This window comes from Microtus pennsylvanicus, chromosome X, assembly GCF_037038515.1.
Source record: "Microtus pennsylvanicus isolate mMicPen1 chromosome X, mMicPen1.hap1, whole genome shotgun sequence".
Taxonomy (NCBI): Eukaryota; Metazoa; Chordata; class Mammalia; order Rodentia; family Cricetidae; genus Microtus; species Microtus pennsylvanicus.
Genome location: NC_134601.1, coordinates 45,027,855 through 45,045,238, shown reverse-complemented (window position 1 = coordinate 45,045,238; position 17,384 = coordinate 45,027,855). Strand labels below are relative to the sequence as shown.

The window sequence follows — 17,384 nt, the reverse complement described above, 5'->3', positions numbered from 1 at the left end:
GAGCCATCTCTCCAGCCCTATCCTTTAGGTCTGCAGATGATTAACGTGCCATGCTGATCTGTCTGTACTCTGAACTCAAACATGAGACCCTTCCAATTAGAGAGATAATCTACCTTAGCTCAAGCCCATAGTTCTTAGGAAATAAGGGAAGAAACAAAGTTCAGAAAGAGCCAAGATCCAGAATGTGGTATTTGCCTGCTAAATCCTCTGCTAGGAATTCCTAATAAGACTCACAGCAAATCTTTAGAAAGTGTGGTGGCACTTTGTACTGAAAAGAGCACAAAGGTAGGAACAGAACGGCAGTAAAAGGGCTCTCCTGCCATCACCAACACCATGCCTGCCACAGTTATGGTCAATATTGTCAGCACCATTTTTTATTTTCATATTTCAACAGTTTTCTGGGAGATTTTCCTAATAAATGCATTGTTCCTCCTTTAACATCCAAAATAATAATTTGAAAATATAAATCAAGACCTGGAGAGATGGCTGGGTGGTTAGGAGCACTGACTGCTCTCCCAGAGGACCCGGGTTCAATTTCCAGCACCCACAAGGCAGCTCATAAGTGGTTGTAAATCCAGTTCCAGGCAGTGTGACACCTTCACACCATAAAATAAAGTTAAATATATCAGAAAATATAAATCAAGGGTCAGTGAGATTGTTAGTGTGCAAAAATGTTTGCCCCAGAAGTCTGACAATGTAAGTTTAGTTCTTGGATGCCACATGATAAAAGAAGAGAACCAACTCCAGAAAGCCATGTCTGACTTCTTCCTGTGGGCATAGCATGCACAGGAACACACACAAAGTAAAATTTAAATAATTCTGCAAAATGTAAATCTGTTCATCCTTTACCACTTATAAGGCCTACAACTCTGAGGAAAGTTCTTCATTTGTAAAATAATGACATAGTTCCTCCAGTGAGGATGCCCATCTAATATTTATACAGAACTTGGAACATCATGAAACACAAGGAATGCTTAGATCAGTATCATTTTGTCACCCTCTCACATCCCTGTTTTAAAGGCATCTTAGGGGGGGTCCTTTACTCCAAAGCTAAATTTCAGCCTCTTTGTGAGCAATACATATCTCATGCTCCACCTCTGGAAAAGTGCCTCCTCTTTCCCGCAGAAAACATGGCGTCTCAATCAGTATATACAGGCTCAATCCTACATCTAGTAGATCTCAGCTTAAGTGGCAGCTCCTTAGAGAGCACTGCCTTCATCTTCCAGACTGTTTTGTACACCAATTATACTTCCTGGCAGCACCCTTTGTGAGCACAAATAATCCCACTGCATTGTGGTGTCTGTTTAATGTATGTCTCTCACATTATAATCTAAATTCTCAGAGTCTTGTCATTTTCTTTACTCTCATTATCATTAGTTGTTGTTGTTGTTGCTGTTGTTGTTATCATTCTTATTGCTACTACTATAATTACAATGATTTTACCACCTGAGTACATAGACGAGCTTAGGATAGAGGCTGTGGATTAATTATATTTCCAATGGACAGTGATGGTACTGATAGTATCATGTTAAGAGATGAATTGTGTCTATCAGAATGAGATGGAATTTAGTGCCCTTTTCCTTTCAGTTCCCCTCAAGATGTCTACCAACAACAACTATTTCCTTAGTTAAATAGAAATGATCTTCAGGAAGATTAGGAGTAAGTCTCTTAGACTGATGGATTCCAAAGATTTTATTACCCATCACAACAGGCACTGTGTGACACCATGTGAGCCTCTAAAGACCATTCTGAGTCGAAGGAGTCAGGCCCTTCTCCATCAGTTTGCCAATGTGCTGCACGGACAGATGTCAATTTCATTCAGCAGGGGCACCACAGCAAAGGGACAGTTAACGAGAACAGGCCTGTTCCAGGAGCATGTCTGTGTCCCGTCATGGAAGGAGTCCAGCAGCCAAGTTTATTTATCGCTTTCTCCCGAGTGACTATCACCGCATCTAACACAAAGCAGTGCTCAGTGAACAGGTATTAAACAGTCAGTCCTCCTTTCACTCTTCTTTCTCTAACACTTTCTGGGAGGTGAGGGAAATTAAACACTAAAGTGCAAGAATGCAAACTCCATAGCATCTTTCCTCTTCCTAACTCATTCTCTCGCCCTCCTCTTATACCTCCTCCCTCTTCCTCTCTTACCTTGCAGCTGCTTCCCTCCCCTACGTTCTTCCAGCTGGCCACTACCCAAACAATCATTCTGAGACCTGACTCTAAACTGCCTGTAATGAAAGGCACTGTTTACATTCTAACTGAGCCTGTGGCCCGAATGTGGTGGGCACTGGAATTCTCACAGGGAACTCACACTATCTCCAAAGAAGGAAAATAAACAGTTCCACCACCCGAGATGATCTTTTACTGCTGCTACTTGACTACCGCTTGGCCCACCTCCCAAATGACATGTCACACCACTAATAAACACAGTCCTTATTTAGGACTGCAGAAACAAACAGGGTTATATCACATGCAGAAACAGCCAAGACTATCTGGATAGAGCACAGTATTTAAGAGCACAGTATTTAAAGTCTAATAAGTGGGTTTGAGACAGCAGGGCAACCTCATTATCTACATGACCTTGCACAAAGTAACTGAACCTTGCTGAACTCCAGTTACCTACCAATTACAAGCAGACAATCAAACCTATATAATGAGGTTGTTAGAATCAAATAGAATATATGTTAAATCATTATATAAATTATAAAATATCCTACACTACTGTTTAGTACTCAAAATCTAACAGGCAATAAAAGAAGCTGAAAATAATGTTCTATGACAAAGAACAATTATAAACCCCAACAAAGTGCTTTATGTCTTTTTATCTCAATAAGTTAACTATTTAATAACTCTTGCATTTTTCATTTTTTCTACACTCTGTTCACTTTCTTTGCAAGTGGTCTCATGCATAACCTGAGCAGTCAAACATGGCTACTTTATTCCGCTACACTTTCCTAAAAATGATTCTTTCTGGTCTGGATTATTATGTCCAAATCTAACCACATTTCTCTAACGATATTTTAACTAGCCCATGTAACATAAATGAATTATCATAAATACATAGTTTCTCTAGGTACATACTAGCTACTAATCAAATACTTGATCAAAGTTCCAACTCTAATAAAGGTGCAACAAAATAAATTTTGAAATATAACTTCCAATTCATAGAACAAAAAAATTCATAAGATTACAATTGTGCTGATACTTTTCTAATTTTCTTTATGTTGGTGATTCTTATACCTTTAGTAAGTCATCTCCATTGACTAAAAAGCCAGTTTCCATGTAGAGAATTAACCTGATATTCTTAATTTCTTAATAATGTAGATGCAGTATTGCAACCACTAAATTTTAATTACTAAAATTTGTATCACATATGCAAAAAAGGATTTAATTCCAAATATAATTTTATTTTAAAATCATATGACTAATTATCATATGTTTTGATATCTTTAACATCTAAGTGACCATTAACCACCAAGACTTATTAACCTATGAGAAATAAGCACAAAAATACTGTTTCTTAATTCTACTACAAAAAATTATTTAAAAATCATATCATATATCAAAATTTATTTCCAACCACATACTTGTTTTTTTCTACCTGTTCTTTGACAATCTGAACACAAAATCTGTTGAAATAACATTATTACAGATGTTACTGTTTTGAAATATTGGAGACCAATTGATTTCATTGGGGACCCTTTTGAGTGAATCAACAGCTTAATCATTACTACTAGTTTAAAAAATTGTTATATGGCCCGGATCATCGGGCTATCAGGCGGCCCTGTTTAGGTACTGAGGAGTTCCATCTGGACAGGTGAGTGTGTACTTTCCAGGGGCGGACTGTCCCGGAAGAGAGCACAGGCCCCCCTCCCCCAGCTCCTTCTGCAGGGCTGTCTTTCTTACACCCGACCCCCCCTCCCCCTCACAAGCCTGCGTTTTCTGCTAGGTCCTTTGCACAGGAACAGTTTTCTGCTCCTATACTAAGGCTACCCACCCAGAGCGGCAAGGACCCCCCCCCAAAGGGAGCACGCGCACCTTCAGCTTGTGCGGCAGGGTGTCCTGTGTTCTACTCGTCCCCACCCTACCCCCCAAGTTCCCCCTTTTGTCCTCGCATCATTGGACTACAAGGCGTCCATGTTTTGGTGCTGAGGAGGTCCATCTGGACGGAATGGTTCCTGCTTCTACACTGAAGAGATACACCCAGAGAGTCAATCACAGCAAAGACAGGACCAAGACACCAGGCCTCTCCCAGCTCCATTTGAAGGAAGAGATGGGAAGGTGCCAAGGCAAGAATTCCTCCAACAACCTGAAAGGCAACATGACATCACCAGAATCCAGAGATCCCGAAATAAGAAGAATTGTACACCCTACTCTAGAAGAATTAGAAGAAATTGACTCAACAGTAAATTATATGAAAATAATAGAAGACCTTAAACAGGAGGTGAAAAACTGCCCTAAACAATTAGAGATCACAAACAAAAAGGTAGAGGAAATGAAAAAAATCACTCAAAGATACCCAAGAAAACGAAGAGAAACAAGAAAAAGCAATCAAACAGGTAAGAGAAGTGGTTCAAGACATGAAGAATGAAATGGAAATAATGAAGAAAACACAAACCAAGGGAAGGATGGAGATGGAAAATCTGGGTAAACGAACAGGAAATACAGAGACAAGTACTACCAACAGATTACAAGAGATAAAAGAAAGAATTTCAGACACTGAAGATACCATAGAGAAAATAAACACACTGATCAAAGAAAACAGCAAAGCCAACAAATTCTCATCACAAAACATTCAGGAAATCTGGGACACAATAAAAAGACCAAACCTAAGAATAATTGGGATAGAAGAAGGAGAATAAGTACAGCTCAACGGTCCAGAAAATATATTTAATAAAATTATAGAAGAAAACTTTCCCAACCTAAAGAAGGATATTTTTTTTTTATTTTTTTTTTATTTTTTTTATTTTTATTTATTTATTAAGGATTGCTGCCTCCTCCCCGCAACCGCCTCCCATTTCCCTCCCCCTCCCCCGATCAAGTCACCCTCCCTAATCTGCTCGAAGAGCAATCAGGGTTCCCTGACCTGTGGGAAGCCCAAGGACTGCCCACCTCTATCCAGGTCTCCTAAGGTGAGCAAGAAGGATATTTTTTTGAAGGTTCAAGAAGCATACAGAACACCGAATAGACTGGACCAAAAAAAAAAAAAAATCTCTTCGCCATATAATAATCAAAACACAAAACATACAGAATAAAGAAAGAATATTAAGAGCTGCAAAGGAAAAAGGCCAAGTCACTTATACAGGTAAACCTATCAGACTTACACCTGATTTCTCTATGGAAACCATGAAAGCCAGAAGGTCCTGGATAGATGTACTGCAGAAACTAAGAGACCATGGATGCAAGCCCAGACTACTATACCCAGCCAAGCTTTCGTTCACTATAAATGGAGAAAACAAAATTTTCCAGGATAAAAACAAATTTAAACAATACGTAGCCACAAATCCAGCCTTACAGAAAGTAATAGAAGGAAAATCACAAACCAAGGAGTCCAACAATAACCACAATAACTCAGACATCTAGAGACCCTTCACCAGCACAACTCAAAGACAGGAAACACACAAACTCTACTACTAAAAAAGTGACCGGAATTAACAACCACTGATCATTAATATCACTTAATGTCAATGGGCTCAACTCACCTATAGAAACACACAGGCTAAGAGATTGGATACGAAAACAGGATCCAACATTCTGCTGTTTACAAGAAACACACCTTAACCACAAAGACAGGCACCTACTCAGAGTAAAGGGATGGGAAAAGGTTCATCAAGCAAATGGACCTAAGAAACAAGCAGGTGTGGCCATACTAATTTCTAACAAAGTTGAATTCAAACTCAAATCAATCAGAAGAGATGGAGAGGGACATTTTATACTCATAACAGGAACAATTCATCAGGAAGAAGTCTCAATCCTGAATATCAATGCCCCTAATATAAAAGCACTCACGTACGTAAAAGAAACATTGCTAAAACTCAAGGCAGCCATCAAACCGCACACACTAATAGTAGGAGACTTCAACACTCCTCTCTCACCAATGGACAGGTCAATCTGACAGAAACCTAACAGAGAAATAAGAGAATTAATGGAGGTAATGAATCAAATGGACTTAACAGACATCTATAGAACATTCCACCCAAATAGGAAAGAATATACCTTCTTCTCTGCAGTTCATGGAACCTTCTCGAAAATTGACCACATACTGGGTAACAAAGCAAACTTCCACAGTTACAAAAAAATATTCGTAACCTCCTGTGTCTTATCAGATCACCATGGATTAAAGTTAGAATTCAACAACAATGCTACCCCCAGAAAGCCTACAAACTCATAGAAACTGAACAGTCAACTACTGAACCACACCTGGATCAAGGAAGAAATTAAGAAAGAAATTAAAGTCTTCCTCGAATTCAATGAAAATAAACAACCTACTCAAACTTATGGCACACTATGAAAGCAGTCCTGAGAGGAAAGTTCATAGCACTAAGTGCCCACTTAAAGAAAACAGAATAAGCACACATTGGAGACTCAACAGCCCACCTAAAAGCTCTAGAAAAAAAAGAAGCAGACTCACCTAGGAGGAGTAGAAGACTGGAAATAATCAAACTGAGGGCTGAAATCAACAAAATAGAAACACAGAAAACAATCCAAAGAATCAATGAAACAAAAAGCTGGTTCCTGGAGAAAATTAACAAGATTGATAAACCCCTATCCAAACTAATAAAACAGCAGAGAGAGAATATGCAAATTAATAGGATCAGAAATGAAAAGGGGGGCATAACCACAGACACAGAGGAAATTCAAAGAATCGTTAGATCTTACTACAAAAGCCTGTATGCCACAAAACTGGAAAATGTAAAAGAAATGGACACTTTTTTAGATAAATACCATATACCAAAGTTAAACCAGGACCAGGTGAACGACCTAAATAGACCTGTTAGTCGCGAAGAATTAGAAGCTGTTATCAAAAACCTCCCTACCAAAAAAAGCCCAGGACCGGATGGTTTCAATGCGGAATTCTACCAGAACTTCCAAGAAGACCTAATACCTATACTCCTTAATGTATTTCACAATACAGAAACAGAAGAGTCATTGCCAAATTCCTTTTATGAAGCTACAGTCACTCTGATACCAAAACCGCACAAAGACTCAACCAAGAAAGAGAATTACAGGCCAATCTCACTCATGAATATCGACGCAAAAATCCTCAACAAAATACTGGCAAACCGTATCCAAGAACACATTAGGAAAATTATCCATTATGATCAAGTAGGCTTCATCCCAGAGATGCAGGGCTGGTTCAACATACAAAAATCTATCAATGTAATCCATCATATAAATAAACTGAAAGAAAAAAACCATATGATCATTTCATTAGATGCTGAAAAAGCATTTGACAAAATCCAACATCCCTTTATGATAAAAGAATTGGAGAGATTAGGGATACAAGGGTATTATAAATATAATAAAAGCAATATACAGCAAGCCGACAGCTAACATCAAATTAAACGGAGAGAAACTCAAAGCCATCCCACTGAACTCAGGAACACGACAAGGCTGTCCACTCTCTCCATACCTCTTCAATATAGTGCTTGAAGTTCTAGCAATAGCAATAAGACAACATAATGGGATCAAGGGGATTCAAATTGGAAAGGAAGAAGTTAAACTTTCGTTATTTGCAGATGATATGATAGTCTACATAAGCGACCCCCAAAACTCCACCAAAGAACTTTTACAGCTGATAAACAGCTTTAGTAATGTGGCAGGATACAAGATCAACTCCAAAAAATCAGTCGCCCTCTTATACACAAAAGATATGGAAGCAGAGAGGGAAATCAGAGAAGCTTCACCTTTCACGATAGCCACAAACAGCATAAAATATCTTGGGGTAACTCTAACCAAGGAAGTAAAAGATCTATTTGACAAGAACTTTAAGGCATTGAAGAAAGAAATTGAAGAAGATACCAGAAAATGGAAGGACCTCCCCTGCTCTTGGATTGGGAGGATCAACATAGTAAAAATGGCAATTCTACCAAAGGCAATTTATAGATTCAATGCAATCCCCATCAAGGTCCCATCTAAATTCTTCACAGATCTGGAGAGGACAATAATCAACTTTATATGGAAAAACAAAAAACCCAGGATAGCCAAAACAATCCAATACAATAAAGGATCTTCTGGAGGCATTACCATCCCTGACTTCAAACTCTATTACAGAGCTACAGTAATGAAAACAGTGTGGTCCTGGCATAAAAACAGAAGTCGACCAATGGAATCATATAGAAGACCCGGATTTTAACACACAAACCTATGAACACCTCATTTTCGATAAAGGAGCTAAAAGTATACAATGGAAGAAAGAAAGCATCTTTAACAAATGGTGCTGGCACAACTGGATGTCAACCTGTAGAAGAATGAAAATAGACCCATATCTATCACCATGCACAAAACTCAAGTCCAAATGGATTAAAGACCTCAATATCAGTCCGAACACAGTGAACCTGAGAGAAGAGAAAGTGGGAAGTACCCTACAACAGATGGGCACAGGAGATCGCTTCCTAGGTATAACCCCAGCAGCACAGACATTAAGGGCAACATTGAATAAATGGGACCTACTAAAACTGAGAAGCTTCTGTAAAGCAAAGGACACTATCACTAAGACAAAAAGGCAACCTACTGACTGGGAAAAGATCTTCACCAACCCCGCAACAGACAAAGGTCTGATCTCCAAAATATATAGAGAACTCAAGAAACTAGACTTTAAAATGCTAATTAACCCAATTAAAAATGGGGCACTGAACTGAACAGAGAATTCTCAACAGAAGAAGTTCAAATGGCTAAAAGACACTTAAGGTCATGCTCAACCTCTTTAGCAATCAGGGAAATGCAAATCAAAACAACTATGAGATATCATCTTACACCTGTCAGAATGGCTAAAATCAAAAACACCAATGATAGCCTTTGCTAGAGAGGCTGTGGAGGAAGGGGTACACTTATCCATTGCTGGTGGGAATGCAATCTTGTGCAACCACTTTGGAAATCAGTGTTTCGGTTTCTCAGGAAATTCGGGATCAACCTACCCCTGGACCCAGCCATACCACTCTTGGGAATATACCCAAGAGATGCCCAATCATATGACAAAAGCATTTGTTCAACTATGTTCATAGCAGTATTATTTGTAATAGCCAGATCCTGGAAACAACCTAGATGTCCTTCAATGGAAGAATGGATGAAGAAAGTGTGGAATATATACACAGTAGAGTACTACTCTGCGGTAAAAAACAATGACTTCTCGAATTTTGCATGCAAATGGCTGGAAATAGAAAACACTATCCTGAGTGAGGTAACCCAGACCCAAAAAGATGAACATGGGATGTACTCACTCATAATTGGTTTCTAGCCATAAATAAGGGTCACGGAGTCTACAATTGGTGAACCTAAAGAAGCTAAATAAGAAGGTGAACCCAAGGAAAAACATATAGTTATCCTCTTGGCTATGGGAAGTAGACAAAATTGCCGGAGAAAATTGGGATCTTGGGGGTGGGGTGGGATGGGTGTAAGGGGAGATGGGGAGAGAAAAGTGAGAAGGGGAGGATGGGGAACTTGGGAAAACAAGATGATTGGGATAAAGGAAGGCTGGATAGGGGAGCATGGAAGCACAATTCTTAGTTAAGGGAGCCACCTTAGGGCTGGCAAGAGACTTGAACCTAGAGTGGCTCCCAGGAGCCCAAGGCGATGTCCCCAGTTAGTTCCTTGGGCAGATGAGAATAGGGAACCTGAAACAACCCTATCCTATAGCAATACTGACGAATATCTTGCATATCACCATAGAACCTTCCTCTGGTGATGGATGGAGATAGAGACAGAGACCCACACTGGATCACTGGACTGAGCTCCCAAGGTCCCAATGAGGAGCGGAAGGAGGGAGAAGATGAGCAAGGAAGTCGGGACCATGAGGGGCGCACCCACCCACTGAGACAGTGGGGCTGATCTATTGGGAGCTCACCAAGGCCAGCTGGACTATGGCTGAAAAAGCATGGGATAAAACCGGACTCTCTGAACATGGCGAACAATGAGGGCTGATGAGAAGCCAAGGACAATGGCACGGGGTTTTGATCCTATTTCATGTTCTGGCTTTGTGGGAGCCTAGCCAGGTTGGATGTTCACCTTCCTAGACATGGACGGAGGGGGCAAGACCTTGGACTTTCCACAGGGCAGGGAACCCTGACTGCTCTTTGGACTGGAGAGGGAGGGGGAAAGGAGTGGGGGGAGGGGGAGAAGGGTGGGAGGAGGGGGAGGGGAATGGGAGGAGGGGGAAACTTTTTTTTCCTTTCCTCAATAAAAAAAAAAATCTAAAAATAAAAATAAAAAGTTTAAAAAAATTGTTATATGTTCTTATATTCTTTAATATTAGCTAGAGTACATAGTCTATTTTAACTAATGCTTACTGTATTGTTATATTTTAGTAGCTATGATTTGGCAATAATATAAGAAAATTGGAATAACAAACCATGTTATAAGAGAATTCTATAATAGCACATAAAATATTGAGACTAGAAGAGATGATTCAGTAGTTGGGAGAATTTGATACTATTCCAGTGGACCCAGGTTCAGTCCCTAACACCAACATGGTGCCTCACAATCACCTGTAACTTAATTTCCAGGGGATCTAACATCCTCTTCTGGCCTCTGAGGACACTAGGCACTCACATGGAGCACAGACATACATGCAGGGAAAAAATTCATACAAATAAAATAAAACAAAACAATTTTTAAAAGATTATATCACACTAATTTGAAAAAAATTACCTTACCTTATAACCGATAGTCTTTCGATAATAAAGAATTTCCTTTTCCAGGAGCTCAAATAAACGTGGTGGAAAAAATTGAAAATCCTGAACATTTGGCTGTTTTGGAGGTCGAGGAGCCTATGAGGAAAAACTATGTTACATGCATACATACATACTTGTTTTCATGAAGCACAAAGCTGATATAAGTAACTCTAGTGATTTTTACATACGGAAAAATAAATACAACAAAATCCATTCATATGGCTGGCCCATAGCAAGTGCTGACTGTATTGTTAAATTTTAGGAACGATGATTTGGCAATAATATGAGAAGATCTGAATCACAAACCAGATGTAAGAGACTTCTGCAACAGCATATAAAACCTGGCCCTGTACAGTTTTACCTTGGGGATCTTTGGCTCGCTGACACGCAAAGCCTCTCTAAAGTAGGCATCCACTGCATAGCTGGCTTTGCGTTCTCGTTTAGGAGGTTCAATCCACTCCACCATACCAAGCTACACACAAGCAAGAACAAGAGGTTCAGTTATTCCAAATTATTTTCTCAGTACCACATGCAATAAGGTTCATAAATTCTACTTCTACCTGCAAAGTTCTGTAACATTGCTATAAATCAAGTTTAGGAGCAAAGGTTTTTTTTTGTATTTTTGAAAATAATTTTAAAATTAGTTCCTCCTAAATTGAGAATAATTTGCATATTCTGGTTAGTATCTGATGTCAATTTAATTAAATAAAGAGGAATTTTCAAAAAAGGAAGGGAAGTATTGATTCTGGTAACTTTAAACATATAATAGGCCAGGGGAGTAAATGACGAGAAGCACCATGACAGGCACACCTCCTTCACAGCAAAAGCGAAAAATGTTTGAAGGGAACTTTCTAGAAAAGCAAGCTGTAGAGGAGTGGGCAAAAGTCACTAGAATCAGCAAGATTCAGATTTGAATCTGAATCGTACATTTCATTGGACAGACATCTTGGAGGGTTATTTCTGTTTTCTGTAAAATGAGAACAATTAATACTTACCTTGAAGATTAAATATGACCACAAGGATCTGAGACTCTAGCTCGGTAGAACCCTGTATGATTAACTTGTGCAAGGCCCTGGGTTGGAGCCGCAATATCACACACAATAACATATCCGAAAGCAGTAGCTAACTAGCCAACAGTTAATGTTAAGGTATTACTATTACACATGGAGAATAAGGTTATACCATAGACTTGTCTCATTGCAAAACTTACCCCATTATCAGATAGGGAATGAGTTTTAATAGTCAACAAACAAAATTGACAATACAAAGTTTTAGACTCCAAGGAAAAATTTTCTTATTTCTCTGCTTTCTCTGTTTCACGGTGTTTCTCCATTTTACTAGTGACTTTAAATGAGCCATGGGGGCCTTTAAAAGACTATTAATCTACCATTAATGGTCCCAATATCTTATCTTAAGGTTGATTTCAATATTTCAGCATAGGCAAAGAGTGGATGGCAAGGCTGCCTGTGTAGCTCAGTAGTAGCACAAATGCTAAGCATGCACAAGACCCTTGGCTCAATCCCCACAACCACTTAGGAGAAACATGGATAATAAAGTAAGATAATGAGGGTGGTTAGAGATCTACAAGTTCTCACTGTGTCTAGAGAAATAAATCTTAATGTTAAGGCTCATAAGTCAAAATCTATACAATAGCAAAGAATAGGTTTATTTTTTTGTTGATTCATAAGATTCAAACCAATGTGCAAAGTTACAAGAAACAATACCATCATTATGCAATCTAAGTCCACAGGGCTGGTGGTGTAGCTCAGCAGTAGACTGTTTGCCTAGAATACACAAGGGCAAGACAGCAAACAGTAAAAGGAATTTCCCAGAGAGAGGTAGGATCCCCAGCACTTCAGAATTCAAACACAGGCTATCATCTGTTGCAGATGTTGTAAATGAGATTTCTTTTCAAATCACATTTATTTATTTGTGTGTGCATATGTGTGTATGTGTGCATGCATGTTCATGCCATGTCGCACCTGGGAAGATCAGAGAACAACTTTTAGGAGTCGGTTCTCTCCACCATACGGATTCCAAGGATTGAACTCAGGCTGTCAGGCTTGGTGGCAAGCACCTTTCACTGAGTCATCTTGCTCACCCTATAAAGTGAGATTCCTTCATTACAAGAAAGCATAGAGGAAATGACCTTTAATGCCTTCTAATTCTTAGAAGTTAAAAGAAATTAAAATGGGATGCTTAAATAAAATAAATATCCACATCTAGGGCTACAGATGTACGTCAGTGGTAGAGAACTGGTCTAGCATGTAAGAAGCCCAGGGTTTAATACCAAACAAAGAAAGGAAAGAACAGTGGGAGAGAGGGAGGGAGGGAAGGAAGAAAGGAGGAAGATGAATTATGGTTCTTATACCAAAATAAGTGTGTGAGGTGACAGTATTTGAGAAAAAAAAAGATTTTATAAATAGTTCAGGAGGTGGCAACAGAGGATTCCCCCAGAGGAAGCTGGCCTAGGCTAGTCCAATCAGTAAACTCTGGGTTCAAGTGAGAATCTCTGCCTCAATATACAAGGCAGACAACTATCAAGGAGGACATTAGATATCAACCTCTGGCCTCCATACACATGTAAACAGACATGTGCACCCACATTAATGTGAACATACATACACACATATACACACACCAAAAAAAGATTTTATAAATAACATATAATTTAATCTTTCTAAATTAAAGTAAAATGTATACTTGAAATTAACTTTCTAAAAGTAATTTGGTCATCCAATCTGTATATGTTTGAAAGTGTAGATGTTGAAATTCGAAATAAGTGTTAAAGGTCAATTCTTGAACTTTCAGAAAGAGAATTAATTATACTGAATTGGCTTGTTTTAGACAAAAGCGTATTTATACTAACTTATTCAAGTTAAATTATCAAGGATTAATGTCAGCTACCATGACTAAATTTACTAGGCATGGTAGTAAAATAATGTAACTGATTCAATAAATCACATGTGAATATCTAACTTAACATATAATGTCTAAGATTTATGAACAATATACTATCAGATTTTCAATTCTGTTCAGAAACAATATGAGCCTAATTATGACCCTATGTAGAAAACATGAATGCATAGAAATAAAATATAATCTCAAATGAGAACTCAAAAATTCTGATTTTGGATATTACTGTTAATAGTAGACATTCAATTAGAAGAATCATTATAATCATTAAAATACATATTATCTGTAAATTATCATGTTTGCTAGAAATCAAAGCATGGGGCAGCTTATTATATTACACATACACAAGTATTTTCTAACACTAATCTTACTTTAACTGAATGGGGTTAGGGATGTAATTCAGTAGTATAGGATGTGCTGAGCATGAGGAAGTCCCAACACTGAAAAAAAAGGAAGTTTCAATGCTATTTAGGTTCTATTAATATTTTTCCACTTTATAAAAGATTCGTAGTATACCAATAACCCATAGGAATAATTGGAGAGTAAATAAAATCTATATCATATAATTAGATCTAAAAAACATATTAGGTAGAAAATTTCTACCCTGTACAGAAAGGCCATCACCTCCATCTAAGCAGGATAAAACACAAAGCGTCCAAGATTGCAAATAAAACAGACAAATATAAGCCAAGAAACAAAACCTATCAGAGGCGAATGATGGCAAGAAAGTATTGTCAGTATAATGGATGTGATGGAATTTAAAATGATTCAGCTCTCAGTTTGCAGTAAAATCAAGATCTAAAAAAGTGTTTCTCTTTAATGAAACATTATTGCTATAAATTCAAAAATATGTTTTATGGAACAATTTGAACAATAATAATAATCAACTGTATTGTAAGTCAAAATAAATAGACATGAATCTATATCAATTTAAATAAATGAGGACATAAATAATTAACAGAGTAGGGGTATCTTCCTCTTACATAAATTCCCAAGTAGGAATTATAGATGAAATGAGGAAATGGCCCTCAGGTAAACAGCATAACAATAACTCCCCCTACAGATGCTAAGATCATCACATACAACTTTGAAAATATCCTTCCTAAGATAGTTATGAATTACAAAAGTAAAAATACTAAATTCATAAGAGAGAAATTTGGCAGATGCCATCCACTAAGTGAAAAAGGTTAACATCACCCATAAAAAGATAGGTTAAGTTCATTGATGGTCTGACAATATGTTCAGGACACAACATCCCTTCTGGGATATTCTTGCCAAAAATGCATAATCTCAGTAAAATCCTTAAAAACTGTCCAAACAGGGCTGGAGAGATGGCTCAGTGGTTAAGAGCATTGCCTGCTCTTCCAAAGGTCCTGAGTTCAATTCCCAGCAACCACATGGTGGCTCACAACCATCTGTAATGAGGTCTGGCTTCCTCTTCTGGCCTGCAGGCATACAGACAGAACATTGTATACATAATAAATAAATAAATAAATAAATAAATAAATAAATAAATAAATATTTTAAAAAAACTGTCCAAACAAACACAAAGCAAGAGACGAGCTACGAATAACTAACTGATGAGTACTTTTCCAGAGTGTCCAGGTCATGAAAGAAAAAAACTGGAGAACTAACACAGACTAGTAGAGGCAAAAAACATACACAGCAAAAAGAGTAATGTGGGATAAAAAAATGAAAAATAAGCTACAAATGGGGAGACAATATTAGTAAGAGCAAAATTGATTATACCATTATCGAAAACAAAGTATCCAAATATTGGCACTACAAGAAAAAAACAAAACAATTCAGCTGAAAAAATAAACTGGACAAGACTTTAAACAAAGAAGACAAAGAGATAGTAGTTAAGGATGTGGAAAATATGTTCAACATGTCACCAAGAAATTTCAGATTAAAATAAGAAGAAAACCCTCTACACCTCTTAGAAATAGAGAAGGGAACAGCAGAGAACAAGGGATTTGAGGGGAGAAGTGGAAAATGGAGGGATCTCTAGGGAGGCAGAGGGTGGTTAATACAGAAGGAGGGAGGAGGGTAAAATAACAGTAAGGGGATTGGCAAAAAGTCATAAAGAATCATACATCAACTATCTATCTAAAAATACCTCTAATACATGTTACATCTGTTTATAAAAATACATACATAGCTTAAATGAAATCTTCCCATCTCAGTTGGCAGTTACCCCAAAGAGGCATAAGCTATCTAATAAAATCCCCCAAATCAAGCATGAGAATCCCTCTTTTGAGTTGTTGGTCAGAAGGGCCCAAGAGACTCCCAAAATATTGCAGAATATTGCTATTAACCTTGTTGCCCCCTAGAAGTGAAAGATTAAGTCCCTATTGCTGAAGGTGCCTTGCACTTCAGACACAAAACCCGGAGATTCCTGAGTTGGAAATGAATGTCTCCTCCCTGAGGAGTAGCTTTCATGGTACCAAAAGGTGCCATGCAAACGTCCAAAGGAGGGAAGCAACCAACATTGCTACTCAGCTATGACATCTGTGAACCACAATGATGACCAGCATGGTGCAATAGTAGTGGTATGCAGACCTTGGCAGGAACCAACTGTTAATTACTTGGACTTAAGACTCACTCAAACATGTCTGGTATTAGAAAGTTAGCCAACTACACAGGGCTAGTGAAGCCATTGATCTTTGCAGAGACCCAAAACCACCACTTTACTAAAGCAGCATAAGTCCTAACTGCATTCTGAATATTTATTCTTATACACACAGGTAAAAGTATAGGTATCTGTCAAGAGTCGTACAGCCTAGTCTCAGTTCAGCATCTGACTAACCACTAACCGTCCAGTGGGTTTCCTCAGGGCAAATCACCCATGGAAATGGATTCTCAGTTGGCAAGGACCAGAAAAATTTGCAAACTTCATGCTGCTTGCAGGCTCCTTTTTCTCTCACTATGTTGTTGATTCTTTGGGCAGTTTTTAGCTTTATTTTCTCAATCACACATGCAACAGCTGTAATTTTTCCCTGAAAGTCTCTTCTTTCTCAGGTGTTTTTCCCTAAGATTCAGCCAGAAGCTAAAGCTCCTCAAATTTCTTATCTGGTATTATTAAACACAACTCCTAATCCTGGGAACTTTTCTGACTTAGTAGAGATAGTTAGGTATATATGAGAAAACACCACTTGAAACATTAACCATGTCTCACCGTCCTGGAAAGGAGAATAAGGCACACACACAGAGAATACAAAAAAGGCCTCGGGAATATACATAGTGGCAACAGTTGAGAGTAAGTTCCCTGGACACAAGGCACATAAAATTAATGATAAGATCTAGTATGATTCAATAGGAAAATGCATTATAAAATATGGGCTAGAGAGATCCATCTTTACCATACATAGGAGCGTATATCATTGGACGAAGTATAGTGGGATGGGAGAAGGGTACCTTATCAAAATCTGCCTTTTACAGAGAAATTGAGACATGGCACCCTCTTATAGAACAAGAAACTGTATAAAAATATATCTTACCAATATAAAAGAATTGTTTGTATTTGAATACTGTTGTTCTTAAAGCACTGTACCCATGTCTATTACTTTTTAACTTTGTAAC

At 38.1% G+C, this 17,384-nt stretch overlaps 1 protein-coding gene across 3 annotated transcripts in view; it reads right to left on the bottom strand.

Annotated features, from left to right (window-relative positions):
* Nucleotides 1-17,384, bottom strand: part of Smarca1 (SNF2 related chromatin remodeling ATPase 1) — an 80,557-nt gene that overhangs the window by 24,049 nt on the left and 39,124 nt on the right. For all 3 annotated transcript variants that reach the window (XM_075957567.1, XM_075957566.1, XM_075957565.1), the window contains 2 exons: nt 11,248-11,358; nt 10,869-10,982 (listed from right to left, as the gene is read on the bottom strand). In XM_075957567.1, the coding sequence (XP_075813682.1) occupies nt 10,869-10,982; nt 11,248-11,358 (225 nt within the window). The remainder of the gene's footprint in view (nt 1-10,868; nt 10,983-11,247; nt 11,359-17,384) is intronic.